Source organism: Cyclospora cayetanensis, unplaced genomic scaffold (genome assembly GCF_002999335.1).
Source record: "Cyclospora cayetanensis isolate NF1_C8 unplaced genomic scaffold, CcayRef3 CcayRef3_contig_3, whole genome shotgun sequence".
Taxonomy (NCBI): domain Eukaryota; phylum Apicomplexa; class Conoidasida; order Eucoccidiorida; family Eimeriidae; genus Cyclospora; species Cyclospora cayetanensis.
Genome location: NW_020312258.1, coordinates 184,581 through 199,941, shown reverse-complemented (window position 1 = coordinate 199,941; position 15,361 = coordinate 184,581). Strand labels below are relative to the sequence as shown.

The window sequence follows — 15,361 nt, the reverse complement described above, 5'->3', positions numbered from 1 at the left end:
CAGATACTCTTACGATGGCTGTTTTTGAACTATGGTCGTGTACTGGACATACAAGGGGGAGCCTGTCGAGCCGGGTCCGGTCAGTAGGCTGGTTTCCGAATGCACAGTTGGATAGCTACCACCACAGACTCGAGCTGACCAAGAAAACTATATTTGGCCCTGGCGGTAATGACTTCTGATTTAATGGTTTAGGTGGTGACAGTGTCAACTGACAGGTTGGCAGTGTGACTACAAGGCTAGGTGCCCTAGGTCAGCACAACCCCTTCGACGCATTAAGGTAATCCGTATCGGTGGCGGCTTGTGGGTTGCACATTACGTCTCTGCATGACCGCCCAATTGTCACCCTTTGTACTCTTCCGGTCAGGCTGCCTGGCGCTTCTCAGGGGAGACGAAAGCGACAAAATGTCAGAAGGCCTATCATCTTCAGGTATGAAGGCTCTGAAAGGGCGCGATGGCTCGTGCTGCTAGGGAGCGCACATGTATCGGCAGAGTTTCCACGAGGTTCCACCAGCTTTAAGGAATTGTTCAGATGCATCAAGCGTCTTCAAAGAGGACGGAGCGCTGAATGCAAATTTGAACAATTGGTGCTGGGACTCAAATTTGATTCATGAACATCTTTTTGACGCCTAAATTATTTTGATGCTAAAACTAGGCCACCGGTATTACAAATGAGGAATCCTAAGCAGTGGCCGAGTACGCGCCCAACACAAACAGCACGCTTCGAAGCAATATAGTCACTATACTGTCCGAGCATGCTGAATTTTTATTTTGGAGGAGAGTATGTTAATGCGCGTTCGCCAAGCGATACCCGCCAGCTCTTCCAGCCTCCCCTGCCCCACAGTCACCCGGTGACCTCGGTCGCGCTGCCTGTGGCAGGAGACGAGCCGAGCCTTCGAGACCATTGGTTTCTTTGCCGTCCGACTGTCACCTTTGCAGGCCATTAATTTTGTCATGTAGGTCCGACAGATGTGGCTGTGCTTTAACGTGAATAGCACTGACTGTTCAAGCCACGAGCACAGGGCAGCCCACGTGCATCTATGGGAGAGGGAATGTGCACAAGTCATTCAAAGGTAACACGTATCACAAACACCCCATAGATGACATATTTGAAATGCCTAATACTTTTGGGGCATGAAAAGTTAGCGGAAAGCATTTTTTTCTCCAACGCTGAATCCCGCGGCCTCCACTATTGGCACCAGTCGTGGCAAGTAGGGGAGCCATGAAAAACTAGGAGCGTTTCCCCCTTTACAAAGCCTCTAAAAATTACAAGATCCTGCTCCTTTTTTAAAAATTAGAGTTCTTGCCAGCAGCCATCTTCCTCATGTGTTTGGCCGAGAACAGACACACACCAAACAGAAATTTGTTGACACTGTAGCCAGCTGTCGTAGGACTGGATTCTAAAATTTACCATGCGCCTGAGGTGGTAGAGAGACTACCTCTATGTGTACGAAAGTATTCAGATCTTGACTTTTTGTGGTTGGCTACTACCATGGGGAAGGCGTCGAATCGCCCAGCCGTCGAGCGACTTATTGAGCGCAATCGTCGCGACGAAAAGCGCAACGCAGAGCTGACGCAAGGCGTAGCTACGCACATTCAGATGATCAATGCCTACCGCAGTGATGCAAGGGTAGAGGCACTAAGGCGACGCAAGGCAGCAATCGCTGATTTTGAAGACTTCGCAACAGAATTGGCGTCCACTGTTCAAGAAAAAGAAGCACAACAAAAGATTAAAGGGGCGGAGTTGCAGCATCGCGTCACCAGTAGATTGGGAGAGCAACATCAAAAACTGACAAATATCGATCTGCAAAGGCAGAAAGTTTGTATGGAGAGCGAGGAGATCCGCAAACTCAAGGAACAACTGGCAACAGCGAAGGTAAACCGCGAAAGAGCTGCTCAGCTACTTGAACGACAAGTTAGGGAGTAAGCAAATATACGAGTTTACGGAAAGACACATTGCATCTATTTTTTTTATTGAGCCAGTCCTGGCAGAAGGACATACCATTCTCGGAGGTCTCACACAGTCTGGTCTCTTTATTTAAGTCTGTGGCCTGTCACCACATTCAGCTAAATTTGTAAGCATAAGTATACAGTGGCATAACCAGTCACCAGAGTTGTCAGATGTGAAGAATACATGTCTGCTTGCCAGAGCTTACGCTCTGTTCATCGCAAAACTGAAGTAGTCGCAGTTACACTGACAGCCTCCTGATCTTGAGACACTGGAGAGAAGGCTCAGCTCTCTTAAGTACATTTATTTAGCGAATTGAGGAGCATGGTACTAAACTTTAGCTGAGTACACTGATGCCTAAATGACACCGAACAGAACGGGTATTACTTGAAAATCGAAAGCACTGAAAACTTCACACTAACGGAAAGTCGAATCGTCTGCAAAATGGCGGAAGAACCTTCGTGTCCTACTCCAGCATGACGCTTGACGGGGTTTGCGGTGCAGAGTCGATGCTGCCATGGTGGATGCACGGCTGAACTTGGCTATGGAAGAGGAGCGGCTGGCTGAGTGTGAAAAAGCCAGGCGCAGGGAGCTTGAACGCAACTTACAGATGCGTCGTGTTGGGGAAGACTTGGCTGATCAGATCACTGCAAGGCGACGTATGAAACAAGAAGAAACTGCAAAGAAATACGCTAGTGAACAGGAACAAGTATGTCCAAAATATATTAATATGGGACTACGGGATTGACCCACCACTAATGTGCCTGTTTTCGAGAGAAAATCTGGTTCAAGAGACACCCTTTGGACATTGAAGAAGCAGCGCCTTGATTGCTAACTTATCAATTGTGTTTGATCGCGAACTTCAAGGTTGGAGCAGTTGTTGCAAAGCTTTTAGAGGAAATGGAGGATGAGAGACGGCAGTTGGCAGAACGCCGACAGATGCACGCGATTTTAGTTCAAGAAGTGACAAAAGAGAGGGAGAGGCAAAAGCAGCGGCTTCGTGAAGAGAAGCTTAGAGAAGAAAGCGAAATCAGGGTAAGGCTAGAAGCCTTTCAGCAGGAAAGTAACCTAGTACTCTTGGGGGTGATTTCTAGGCTCCATGTGTGCAAAGTAAAAACTTGTCCATACATCCACTTGCGTGTATACCACTATTCCGTATGTGCCCAGGAATACCTTGAAATGCAACGTAAACGCACGGAAGACCTGGCCCGGGAGAAGGAACTAGTGCGGAGAGAGAAGGCAAGAGTTTTGAATGAACTACTACAGAGCCAGTTGCAAAAACAGAAAGAAGAGACAGACTATGCTCAGCTTGTAGCAGAGTTGTACACATACGAGCGCGATGAGCAGGAACGGCAGAAGGAAGAAGCCCAGAAGCAAAAACGGTAAGCAGGTAGACTTTTGGCGGCTGTAGAAAGTCTATACGTATTCATTCGCATATTGACGTGTACGAAGTAAGTCGTAGAATAAAAGCATAGACCCGGAATTGCACTTTCGGCAACAATGAAGAGCGAATCCGACGCAGTGGGTAGCCTGGCTACACTGCTCCGTGCGTGAATGTGGGGCGTCGAGGTCTCTGCGAACAGACAAGAAGAGAAGGCACTACTGTTAGCTGCATTTAAGGAACAGATGGAGGAGAAGGAAAGACAACGCCAAGTTCAACTGGCTGTAGAAGGGAAATTCCGGCAAGAGCTTCTTGCGAAGTTTGCTAGAGAAGTCGCGCTTGAGCAGATGACCCAGCAGAGGCGCAAGCTCGCTATTTTGGAGCACAACAAGCAGGTACTGACGTCTCCATACTTAACGTTGAGTGGCGCCTAGTCGGATAACTTAAATGTAGCCACTAAAACTGCGATGAGAACAACTTGGTCAATCCAAGTTAATGAATTCATCACCACAGTGCACAAGGTACAGCCATTCATATGCATTCCTGAAGTCCTACGTAGATACACGGAATTCACTCGTAGGTCACTCCATGAAAAAATCTGTTGTCAGCGCTCTGCAAGAGAGCTTGAACCTAGTATTCCACTGAATGCTCCGTATGGTGCAAAAATCGGGTGTGCACCAGGTGGAAGCCATAATCCAAGAGCGTCGACGTCAAATGGCGAAGGAGCGTGAGAGGGAATTGGAAGAGCACCGCAAAAGTGCCGAACTGGAAAATGAGAAACGAATGATCATTCAGCAAGAGAGGGAGAGACTGCTACGCGAGCACGCAGAGCTCGCCGATTTCTTGCCAAAGAATACTCTGCAAGGCAAACGAGAACAAAATATAGTTAGAGACGCAAAACACCAACATCCTGCAAGCATTCCCCTAGATAAACTGACCACACTCCCCAGAACGATACGACCACTGAGCGTTGGGGACTCCCCTGAAATGTAAACTTACTTTGTTGAAAATTTTACTCTTGGCTTTGCTAGCCACTTGAACTGTACTACGCAAAATGCTTAGAGCAGTCTCTTTGTTGGAAGCGCGTTCCAGGCCCAACCAATGAAGAGGTGATATATCCAACTATTGCTTCTGGTTGACGCTAGCGCGAAACTTTGAGGGCTTACGCGAATCTCGTTGGAAATGGGGGAAATTCGCACTGGCTAGCAACGTAAACGATGCTAACTCTGGCGTGTTGGTGCGTGCAAGCACACACCAACACTGTCAGCAAAAACTGTGCTAGAAAATATGCCAGGTCTTGCGGATAGCCTGTCAACTGCAGAGTGGCGGCACTGTGCCGAGGAAGCCTTACTCTACGCGGGACCGCGTACTAGGTGATCAACGAACAGCAGACGCCTAACACGCTTGCCATGACTTTTGTATACTGTGTGGCCATTCATCGAGCTGCTAACCTGAAAACGGCGTAAGGTTGGTTGCCAAGCAAAGTGATAAACTAAGTCACAACATTAGTACATTGCGCAGTTACAGTAGCGGCACCACCGCAAGAGGTTAGCTCGAGAAGAAACTGCGGCTGCGAATTCATGTGGACACCGGATATGCATTGTGCCACAAGGGGCTCCACAGGAATGCAGCTCAAGCGGTGGGTCCGGGCAGCTAGTTAGCTAGCTGGCTAGCTAATCCACTTTTGCACCTGGGTCATGAGACTGTTATTGAAACTGCTCCAATCAAGGGACAGCTGGGAGGCGCTGCTGGATCGCTCGTCAGCGGTGGTTTTCTCGGGGGTCTTGCCGTTTTCACGCTGTGTTTTCCTGTCACACTTGCCTTTTTTGGCGGGTGCGTGACGCGTCTTTTGACGGGGGTGATGCGACGCGGAGTGCAGCACGTCAACATCAGGCAGCGTACCGCTCGTCGTGGAACGGCGGTAGTAGGGAGTTTCAGATTCGCTGCAGTCAAGCGCTTTTCCGCAAAGCGATTCTCTGGAACCGCGGGCAGCACCGTTAAGTCCAGTTGAACAGGCAGCCAGACTTTTGCGTTGTCGTACGGATTCGACGTCAGGTGCATTCGGAAAAGACAGCTTGTTCATGAGCGGGGTAACGGTCCGCCGAGGGCCGTACAGAGCACAGTCGTATCCTGCGATTGTGGCTGAGGAGTGCGTGTTTCTGACCCCTACCTCGCTCCTCCGGCGGTCTGGAAATGAGGCGTCATCAGGAGTCTCCGTGTCTCTGCCTTGCACGCCATAATAACGCCTTGCCCCCGTGGCCAGGGCGTTCAGCGATACCGTGTGTCGGTGAGTGGTTGTGCCGCGCGCCGAGGTGGAGGTGACCCCGAGGAAGTCCGCCGATGGGGGCACCGCACCTCCTTTGTCCCTCCGCTTCGTTTGTTCTAGCGTGAGCGTGTTTCCACGCTCCCAAGGCCACCTTTGGGTGGCCGTTGTAGCGTGAGAAGTCGTGGATGCGAGCGACCGCGCCGACGGTAGAGGCGCGCGCAGCTGAGCGTCTCGAGAGGGCATTACGCCTTCAGGCAGCGGAGTTAATGGAGAACGCGTGGGCCCTTGCTCGCTGGTGTGGCTGCCGCCTCCCAGACCCCGGTCGCTGTCTATGGGCGTCTGCCGCAAGGCCGTGACCTTCTCAGCCCGCGAGACGGGATGGCAAGCAGACGGCGACGGTCCCCAGCTCATTTCCCCCCAAGTCTCTTGAAATTGGCGGTGCCCCTTCGACGGACTCGGCAGAGATAGGGCAGGGGCATCCTCTACCCGGGGAAGTTCTGAAAAAACTGAAGATCTGGAAAGCCCCTTCACGCCAACGCAGCCAGAGAGCAGCCCCTCCGCCGCCGCATGTGGACGAGCAGCGCTCGGCGCGGCACCGCAGCAAGCGTGCAGGTCTCTTGACCCTGGTACCTGCTCCTTGGAGGCTTTAGGGCTCCACAAAGAGCCTGCAGAGCTATTGATGCGCTGGTTTGTGCTCGCAGAAAGCACAGGATCTGCGTGACCAGAAGGCATAGCCAAGTGCTGATGTGCACCAACATGACGCGCTGACGGCAGATGAGGCAGCCGAGAGGCGCTGTATTGCCGCGGTGCCGTCTCTGTGCTCGAGGCTGCTGTCTTTTGTGCGGCCGCCCCCCAGCGGTCACCCCTCAGCACGAACATTTGCTGGTCGATGGGGGGGAACCCGCCGTCCGAACCCCAGTGCCAAGTACGCTGTGCTGGCCTAACAGCGCACCCGGCAGGCGTCGGCGACTGGCTGATAATGGTACTGCTGGTGGTTGTCGACACCTCTTCACCCGAGCAGCTGGGGAAAGACAAGTTGAAACAGTGACTCCCGCATCGTGATGCATCCAGAGTGACGCATTCCTCGTCACCTGGCGCTCTCAGCCCTTTTCCCGGGCAGTTCCTCGTGTGTGAGCAGCGCAACTCTTGCTGACCACTCGTATGCTCTTCTGGTAGCCCTGCGCCTCCGCGCGCCTCCACGTGTTTGTGCATCCAGGCGTCAGCCTCCAGAGCACCCCGTGCTTTGTCAGTCTTTCCGCCGGCCGCTAACTGCGAGTCGAGGACCCTGCCTTCACCAGCACCACCCCCTGGCAATGCTGGGAGTCTGCTGCACGCAAGCGAGCACCCGAAAAGGCGGCTGCTTTCGCTGTCCTGCAGGGATCCTGCCTGTTGGAGAGGCTCCTCAGCAAAAGTGCTCCTCGACCTTCCAGACTCAAACGCAACCTGGGTGCAGTCCAGACTGCCATCCAGCGCGTTCCGCAGAGCCGTCGCGCTCCCTTCTAGAGGGGAATGAGCAGGAAAGGCCACCAAACTTGAGGAACTCACCCCTGCAGACTCCAAGCTTAGCCTGCGAGGAGAACTCTTCAACTCTTCGAACCGCTGCTTCAGCTGAATTTCAAGTTCCTGCTGAAGAAGCTTGCGTTGAGATTCGTGGAAGTCGTGCTCCCGCTGCTCCTGCCGCCGCTGTAGCTCTTCCAGTTTCGCCTGCAGAGTTTCAATCATCTTCTTCTGCTGTTGCGCTCCGGACTCGCGCTGCTCTTCTTTGGTTCTTTGTAGCCGTTCCAGCTGCTCCTGCAGCATATCGATTCGCTGCTGCTGCGCCCTCTGGAGGTCTTCATGGTGGGCCTGCTGCCGCTGTATCATGAGTTGCTGCTGCTGGAGAGAGGCATCGACAACGCCTGCAGCGGCAGCCAGCAAGGCTGCCGCGGAGGCTGTCTGCTCGTCCTGTCGCTCCTGATGCAGGCCATTGCAGCCGACTTGCAAGTGCGGCATGGAGACTGCGCGCTCACTTTCTGAGAGCCTCTGGCTGCTGGGAGTGCCCGGATCATCCCCCGACTCCTCTTGACTTCTGCTGTCTGCAGTTGTCCCTCTCTTCGCTAGCGCGTTTTCTGGACCTTCTTCCGCAGAGGCTTCCGCCTTTCCCGCGTCTGCGTCCGTTATCGACAGCTGCGCAATCAACGGAGACCGCGGGGTGCTGCTGCTGCGCCCCCCACACTGAGCAGTCTTGGAAGAAGACCCCTGTCCATCACAACACCCGTGGCTAACATTCTGCGTTCTTGCACCTTCTTTGCTCTGCTCGCAAGGATTAGGCGTAAGGGGCTGGCAACCTCCCAACGCCCTACTGGAGGAAGACCCCATCCGAAATGGCGATTCCGCACTGCTGCTGCGGCTTCGCGGGCTGCGCTTAACGCTTGCCTCATCCCCTCTGCGGCACGCCTCCGCTGTCCCGAGCGCTGTAGGCTTCGAGTCCTCAGGCTTCCTCCGACGGGGAGATGCTGCTCCACCGCTGCTTTCCACCTCTGACGCCAAACGCAGAGACGCACCCGAGCCGCAGGTGACTGCGGACCCTCCAAGCTTCCCTTGGAAACCCTCAGCGCTGGAAGCGTCTGTCGCCCTAGCTAGCTGGACGCGGGAAAGCAACGCAGCGCCTCCTCTCTCTGAGGAACAAGAAGCAGAAGTCTCATCAGGATGCGGTGCTTCGCGAGACGGGATCTCCACGCGTCCCATAGACACAGTCCTCCGAGCTCTTAAAAGGCCCTCCCTGGGAGTCGTTTCGCTTGCAGATGTCGCCGGTCCTGCTGCTCCTGCTGGAGGACTGAACTGCGCACGCGCTGAAGAGGCAGCCGCTGCCTCGTCCGGCAGCTCCTCGCTGCTTTGGCTGCTGCGCTGCAAATAGCGGAAGCTGCCCGCATCCTTGGAGGACATGCTTGCGGCTACCGCGGCAAGGGCTCGCATAGGGTGCTTCCGTTTCTCTTCCGCAAGGAGCGCCTTTCGGCCGGTGCCTGCGTCAGCCGCGTCCTTTGAGTGCGCCTTGCGCTCCATGGCGTTCCCGGGGAGGGCACCGCATGCGCCGAACATGTTGAAAACGCTGCTGAGTGCTGTCGAGTCAACAGCCCCTCGCCGGTTCAGTACTTCGCTCCCTTTGTGGCCCGCTCTGGCGCTGCGCACGCGTCCGTGACCAGAGCGCCCAGAGTGATGTACTGGCGCATCTCCTGCAGGATGGAGGCCGAGGAACGAGCCATCCGAACGGGCAGACCCCAGCGAATCGTCTAGCGGAGGCCTACCAGGTGACGCGTCCCTGATGAGCGCTGAACGCGCCGTTGTCTCCAGCCTGGGCGAAGTGCAAGCCACCAACGGCGTACCGCTAGAGGGCTTTGGTTCGCACGCGCTGCTGCCGCTTGTCGCCCGGGACAGGCATCGCCTCCCTCCCAGCGCGACGTCAAGACCAGTCAAACTGCTCGCTTTCCCAATAGGCGTCATGGGTGGGGAAGCCTCTACGCCTGCCGGTGGCTGCGTGGCGTCCGCGTTCCTCGGCCTTCCTGCAGAGACGCCTGAGGACCGTCGCAGCTTGGTCAGTCTGCCACGCGTCGCACTGGAAGCTCCGGAAGAGTTGGCCACAGCGTCTCGCCGGCTGTCAGCCGCGCCCGGAGACCCCGCGAGACGCTCCCGCACGATCCTTCTGAGAAGCACGCATGCAGCAAAAACAACAGAATGCAATACATTCATTTTGAAAGCTGCGTGTCTTGCGTGCAAGGCGCTCCAGGAGACTCTGGAGAATCGAACAGCGCTCAGTAAACGCCACCAGCAATTGCAGCACGCGAAGCGCGTTGCCGACTGAGCGGGGGGGAGGGGGGGAGGAAGGGTGCTTCTGAGAAAGTAAGAAAGGGGCCGTGAACATAAACGCCCGGCTTACACATGTGCGACTTCCCCTGCTCCCGCGTCTTCCGACTGCAACAAATCCAGAGGATCTGAGCCAACACACCGGCAGGAAACCATGCACCCACCACGCCTATTCCCCGAAACCACGTATTCATGAAAGATATATACATTTATAGATACACATATTCATGCACACATACATACGTACATACATACATACACACATATATACGCAAAGATGAGCCTCAATAAAGCGGCAGATGCTTATAGTTTTACCAAAGATATCTTCTGCTTCGGGAAGACTGGCAGAAGACGTGGGTTCCTTCGACACGGCGTCTGTGGTCGATGGCTCGGAACGCAAAGATGTACAAGACGGCACGTGGCCCTGCGCACGAAACCGCAAAAAAAGACGCACATCGCTGTACAACGTACAGAGGGTGATGGAGGTCTGTGAATACTGACTTGAAGGGTGCAACAGAATGCCGATTTCCCCATTGACTCGGCCTTAAGTAGCCGCATGAAGGGCTGCTCGGAGTTGCCTTGCCCCAAAAAAGTCCCTCAACACAGATTCTCTCGTGTCTTGCCCTTCAAAAGAACATGCAAGCACCGGCCGCTTACAGAGACTGCCCGCACGCCCTCGTCGCTCCAACGCGGTCCGGCAGAAAGGTCTCTAGCCACAGCGTGCGTGGTCAATTCGCTCTGCGGCGTCTCCTGATCTCTGGGCGGCCTCTCCCCTGTTAGCGGCTTTGAGAGACTTCGCTCGCTGCCTGTTTGGCTGCGCTCTACTGTGAGAAATTCGCCGTGCGAATCGGCCGTGTGCTCTGCTTGCCGCGGCTCTGCGAGCGCTTCGTCTAGCTTGTCAAGGGCATGGATCGCTTCGGGCTTCTCAGAAGCTCGGTCTTCGCCTGTGGGGTTTGGCGCTTTCTCCGTGCCGGAAGTCAAGGCGTCCTCAAGAGGAGGTACACCTGCCGAGGCAGCGGTGGTCAGCCCCAACAACTCCAATTCAGCGCCCAAAGTAGGCAAGGCACGCAGGGGCGCGTGTGATTGCTGGACAAGCTGCCGCCTCTGAGCATAAGGCGCTGAAGATTCCCCCAAAGCTGCAGCCAGCTCGTATCGCGGGTGTAATCCACGGCGTTGCTCCATCCGCCTACACGCGCGTACAGACACAGGGAGAGGCACACACATATTTATCCACCTCCCCGAGGATTCCCGCAAGCTCTTGAATCAGCCGTGTAGGACAGCGCGGCAGGCAAGCAAGCGATGCTCAGAAGGCCGCCCTCCAGCCTTAAGGGCCTGCCTGCTGCTGGTGAGGCGCTGAGCAGAGAGACAGACGCGCCCCCATGAGCTGCCAAGTCTGTGCACGCCCATATGCGAGACTGACAATTCATCGTTGAAGGCCTCCAGCTCCTTGATGTGAGCCAAAGCAGCCTTCAGACCCGTCTTGAGCTTCGCAGCCTCTGCACTCGGCTGCGGCAGCCCGACGCGATCAACCGGGCTGCTGCCTTCCGCCTCCGACTCTTTTGTTTCCTGAAGAACGTGCATCAGCGAGTTGCGGACGCCGCGAACCTGCTGCAGCAAGCGCTGCTGCTGCTTGGTCCTCACCTCCAGGATGGTCACCTAAAATACGCCACATCCCAGTCGAACCCAAGCCGCAAACATTTGTCGTGGGAAGAAATGACTGGTGCACCTACCAACAACAAAAAAGGGGGGGCGGGTGAGGGGTAAGAGGCCCCCCATGCCGGCAAGAAACACTCACATCTGCCATCGAAGATGACAGAAAAGACAAAAGAACTCGAGGCGCATGCATCAACCATCTTTCACCCCGCCGCGCTAAAAAACACACGCACCCACCTGCTGGACCTTCTCCTCCAGCCGACCCTGAAGCTGCAGTATCAGGGCATCGTTCTCCTCCGCCTCCGTCTCCTGCCGTTGCTTATCATCCTCAAGCTCTTTGATTCTTTGCCTGAGGGCCGCAGCACTTGTGTGGGCATCTCCCTGGAACTTCTGGCGCGCGGCATCCGCTGCTGCAGCCGCATCCTCTGCCAGACGCAGCTTGTCTTCCAACTCCGCCTTCTCTCCTGCCCGAAAACAAGAGCCCCGCAACACCATAGCGCACCTAAACTAAAATAGAACGCGCATCGCAAGCCCTGAAGTGGATCCAGAGAAGAAGACGCTGCGATCGCTACACGCGATGAGCGTTGTGTGTCACGGTAGAGAGGCTACATGGGCGTTTGGCTGGCTTCCTGTGAAGAAGCAGCGAAGGGACAGATGCTTCTAGCTCACGTGTTAGAGATTCAACATTTTCGCGGTATTCCTCCGCCAAGGCCTCTTGCTGCTTATTGACAGCCTCCAAATGACAGGTGTACTCTGCGTCCTAAATCCCATAACAGAACGAGTTACACAGCAGCACGCACAAGCGCTTCTGGAGTGTATGTGTTTCCGGCGGCTGCGCAGAAAAGACGGCTCCTCAGTTCTTGCGCTAGTGCGTGTGTATGGATATATCTCCATGAGTACGTGGAAAATGTATGTGTGCGAGCATATGTGGAAAATGTATGTGTGCGAGCATATGTGGAAGCGTGTTCGGTGTCCGCGTTAGCTCCCCCCTTGCCCAGAATCAGCATGCGCGCAATGAAGCTAGCGCCTCTCTCCTCACTTGTGCAGAGATCTTCGCGGAAATGGCGTCTTTCTCCCGCATAATGCGTTGTACGTCTTCCTCTTTATCTGCTCGCAACACACAGAGCGGCTTGTAAAAGCGGTTGCTGGTCACACTTCAGGATGACAGACACGAACATTTCCTCTCCCCCTTCCTGCCCGCTTGCTTCTTTCGTGCAAAGGTAATGAAGGTGCAAGGCCGCGAGCTCCGTTGGGCAGGTAAAGACCATTGTGTGAGCCGCTTACCACGCAGCAGACGCAAAAGACGTTCCTTCTCGGCGCGCTCCGAAGACAGCTCACTTCGCAGCTGCTCAATCTGTCCTCTCTCGTGTAGCTGGTAATCCTGCTGCAGCTGAAGCTGACTGTGCTGCTGCTCGAGGTCGCTCAACCGCTTCACGAGCTGCTGCTTTTCTGTCCGCGTGCGCCGAAGCGCCAAGGCTGCCTCGTGTATCTCCTGAGACCAGAAGAGAACATGCAAAAGGCAACGCACGGTTTGCAGTCCAACCAGCAGCAAACCGCCTTTCTGTCCTGCAAAAGACCTCCTGCGCAAACGCTTGAGGCGCCACAGTGGCCCCCAAAGTGGCTACTGCAGGTGCACCTCAACGGGCTTATAGAGGGGTTGAAAGGCGGGGGGAGAACTGGGTTTGCTGTCATATGAGAGGGGCTTTTGCGGGTGTCTTCCTTTCGCCTTCCTGATCTCATGGCGCGCAGAAAAAGCTTACGTCATTGCGCTTGTCTCGATCCACACATAAGCGGTCCAGACAGTCCACAGCAGCTGCGTTCGCGTAGCGCAAGCGCTGCACATCCTTCCTGGACAAAGTTCCCCCCTCCACCAGTTGTCCAGCAATCAGCAATAAGTGCTGCAACTGCGAAACTACACAAGGACAGCCAGAAGCAGCAGAGACCTTTCGCGTGCTCCTCATAAAACTCTTGAAATGGCCAGAGGGCTCTTCCCATTTGCCGGATGCGCCTACGTGCGGGTGGTGAAAGGCTTTGCAGTCCACACCAAAGAAAGTCTTGTAGGCGGTGTGTACATATATATATTTGTCTGTATCTGTATGAATGTATGTATGCATATGTATGCATGCATGTATATGTATGTATCTATGCATGTATATGTATGTGTGTATATGTAGGTATTTATATGTGTTGCGCTGACTGGGGTCTTCTGAATCGGTGTGAATGCTCTTGAGGAAAGCCGCAATATCCATTTGAGACGGTTTCGACAGCGTATCGGCGTCACTAAGGGCCTCCACAGCATCTTGCTGGTGCTCCTCCTCGCTAATGGCTGGTGCTCTCTGGGAAAAGGCTTCGCGAGAATCGCCAGCAATCCTCTGGGGCGTCGCGAGTGGCCCTGCAAGCTCATCCGCTTCCTTGCTCAGTTGCCCCTCTCCTGGCGATGACAAAGTGTTGCTGTTGTTACCCTGCCTGTGCACGCCGGTCTTAGTGGGGCAGCTCTCCCCTGCAGCCAAGCATGCCTGCGGCTGCTGCTTGGAGGCCTCCGCACACCGGTCAACAACTCTTTCGCTAGAGCTCGCCGTTGGGGCTTTCTCTGCTGCATAGTCGCTCTCCGACGCTAAGCTGCTAGCGCCGCTTGCGGTCAGCCGCGTTACCGGTGCAGGCGCCTCCTCCGCTTGGGCAGCTGGCTTGTGTGCCTCGTGGAGAGCCTGCTCCGACAGCGGGGGATCTGTCGATACCTCGTGGATGTACGCCTTGAGAAACCCGAAGACCATCATGGAGAGCTCCGTAACAGAAAGTACTGAAGAAGGATCCAAAAGTGCCGTTTCCTTGTACACTTCGTCCCAAAATAAGCTGGAGGCGCATGGCGCGTTGACTGAGCGGCTGTTTCTCGAATCCTTTGGTCCGTAGGAGGCGATAAGCTGCGTGTGGTGCAAGGCAACAGATTTGTTTGTGTGCTCGATGATGCTGAGCACCTCGTCTCGCGAAAGCAGCACGCTGCTCGAGGGTCCTTGATTCTTGGACATGGCCTCCTCGAGAAGCCCGTCTCTGCGCATGCAGCCACAGTTGCAGCGCAGCTCCTTGCCACGGTGCAGAATAAATGTACTTAAGACGCGGAGGAGAAGCCCGTCATCCAAACAAAGGCAAACATCCGGCGCGGCGGCTCGCGCTCATTTTGCCCGAGCAGGCACAATGAGAGTGACGGAGAGAAAGAACGAGAGAGTGCGTGAGTGAGTGGGAAACAGAAAGAGGGAGAGAGAAAGATTGAGAGTGAGTGACAGAAACACAGATGACAGAGCCTTTACAGAAACCCTGCAGACGAAGGAGAAGCACGCAGGATCACGCGAGACCGGTGAGCGAGCTATCCCCGTGTGCTGTCGTTTTTATACCTGAAGACCTGCAGTCCATACACCTTCTCATCGACCTGACCCCCAGCCGAGTCTCGGATACCCAGAAGTTCCAATAAATGTTCCATTCCTAAGGGAATACGCACATGCAGCACAAGGCTTCTACCTCATTTCTGACAAAAAACTCACGAACGCCAGGCGCTCTAGGAAGCCTCCTGCGAAAAGAGGTCAACCAAAGAACGGTAAAGAAAAGAGTTACGCCAAGCAAACAGCTACACGGTCCTCGAGGAAGGCGGCACTCTTCTTCGGCCATGTAGGCCTGTATGCTACGACGTTGCACAAGAGCTACAGAAGGCGCAACCCCCATAAAAGCCCCCGCAACCACGAACCTGCCCAAAAGCTGAGGAAATTTATTTCGCCGTTATTATCCGCCTCAAAGCATTTCTTGATCAAATCTTCGATCTCCTCCTTGTCCATCGGTGCTGCCTGTAGTGCAGCGAAAACGCAAGCTGCTAGCAATAAAAGAAGTAAGAGATCGCAAGCGTCCACGCCGGTAACAAGGCACTGTCAGAGAGCGCCCGCGCACTGCATGGGGCAACACACGCGGTGATCAAAGAGGAAGGGGGAAGTGGGGATTCGGAAGAGGGGGACTTAAGGCCAACCATCAAGAGGTGCTGCATGAGCAGCTGCTTCTCGGCTTCTATGCGGACTAGAGGCCAGCCGCTGCCGCGGCAGCTGATGAACAATTCGATCACCGCGTGTATTTCGTCCATCTTAGCGGTTAGATGGCAGCGTTTGATGGCGTGCGCGACTCAGTTTAACGCCCCTTTTCATGAGCTTGTCCTCCTGACAACCATGAAGCATCAACCGGGAAGCAGCGGGGGTCCACGTTGCTAGCGGCTAGGGTGCTCGCAATGAGAGAGGGCGCACCA

General features: G+C 54.8%; 2 protein-coding genes across 2 annotated transcripts; one reads left to right on the top strand and one right to left on the bottom strand.

The window, feature by feature from the left end:
• The first annotated feature begins 1,489 nt into the window (after nt 1-1,489).
• Nucleotides 1,490-4,319, top strand: LOC34620803 (meiosis-specific nuclear structural protein 1). The gene is made up of 6 exons (XM_022734037.2): nt 1,490-1,920; nt 2,450-2,654; nt 2,813-2,980; nt 3,113-3,327; nt 3,529-3,721; nt 4,008-4,319. Exons 1-6 carry the CDS (start codon nt 1,490-1,492, stop codon nt 4,317-4,319), a joined length of 1,524 nt encoding a protein of 507 aa, XP_022592428.2.
• A 499-nt stretch (nt 4,320-4,818) lies between these two features.
• LOC34620802 lies at nt 4,819-15,202 on the bottom strand. The gene is made up of 16 exons (XM_026338712.1): nt 15,092-15,202; nt 14,819-14,915; nt 14,472-14,559; nt 13,283-14,130; nt 12,846-12,997; nt 12,370-12,577; nt 12,125-12,192; nt 11,755-11,845; nt 11,323-11,549; nt 10,853-11,088; nt 10,090-10,618; nt 9,748-9,856; nt 9,506-9,560; nt 8,463-9,223; nt 5,017-8,399; nt 4,819-4,896 (listed from the first exon to the last, which is right to left on the bottom strand). The coding sequence occupies exons 1-16, from the start codon at nt 15,200-15,202 to the stop codon at nt 4,819-4,821; spliced, it is 7,041 nt and encodes a 2,346-aa protein (XP_026194497.1).
• Nucleotides 15,203-15,361: the final 159 nt, after the last annotated feature.

Coding starts and splice junctions, on each gene's coding strand:
- LOC34620802 (XM_026338712.1), bottom strand. CDS start 15,202: ATGGACGAAATACACGCGGTGATCGAATTGTTCATCAGCTGCCGCGGC. Junction 14,560..14,818: donor TTTCCTCAGCTTTTGGGCAG/GTTCGTGGTTGC, acceptor GTATTCCCTTAG/GAATGGAACATTTATTGGAA. Junction 11,089..11,322: donor TGGAGGAGAAGGTCCAGCAG/GTGGGTGCGTGT, acceptor GGCGTATTTTAG/GTGACCATCCTGGAGGTGAG.
- LOC34620803 (XM_022734037.2), top strand. CDS start 1,490: ATGGGGAAGGCGTCGAATCGCCCAGCCGTCGAGCGACTTATTGAGCGC. Junction 2,655..2,812: donor ACGCTAGTGAACAGGAACAA/GTATGTCCAAAA, acceptor GCGAACTTCAAG/GTTGGAGCAGTTGTTGCAAA. Junction 3,722..4,007: donor TTTTGGAGCACAACAAGCAG/GTACTGACGTCT, acceptor GGTGTGCACCAG/GTGGAAGCCATAATCCAAGA.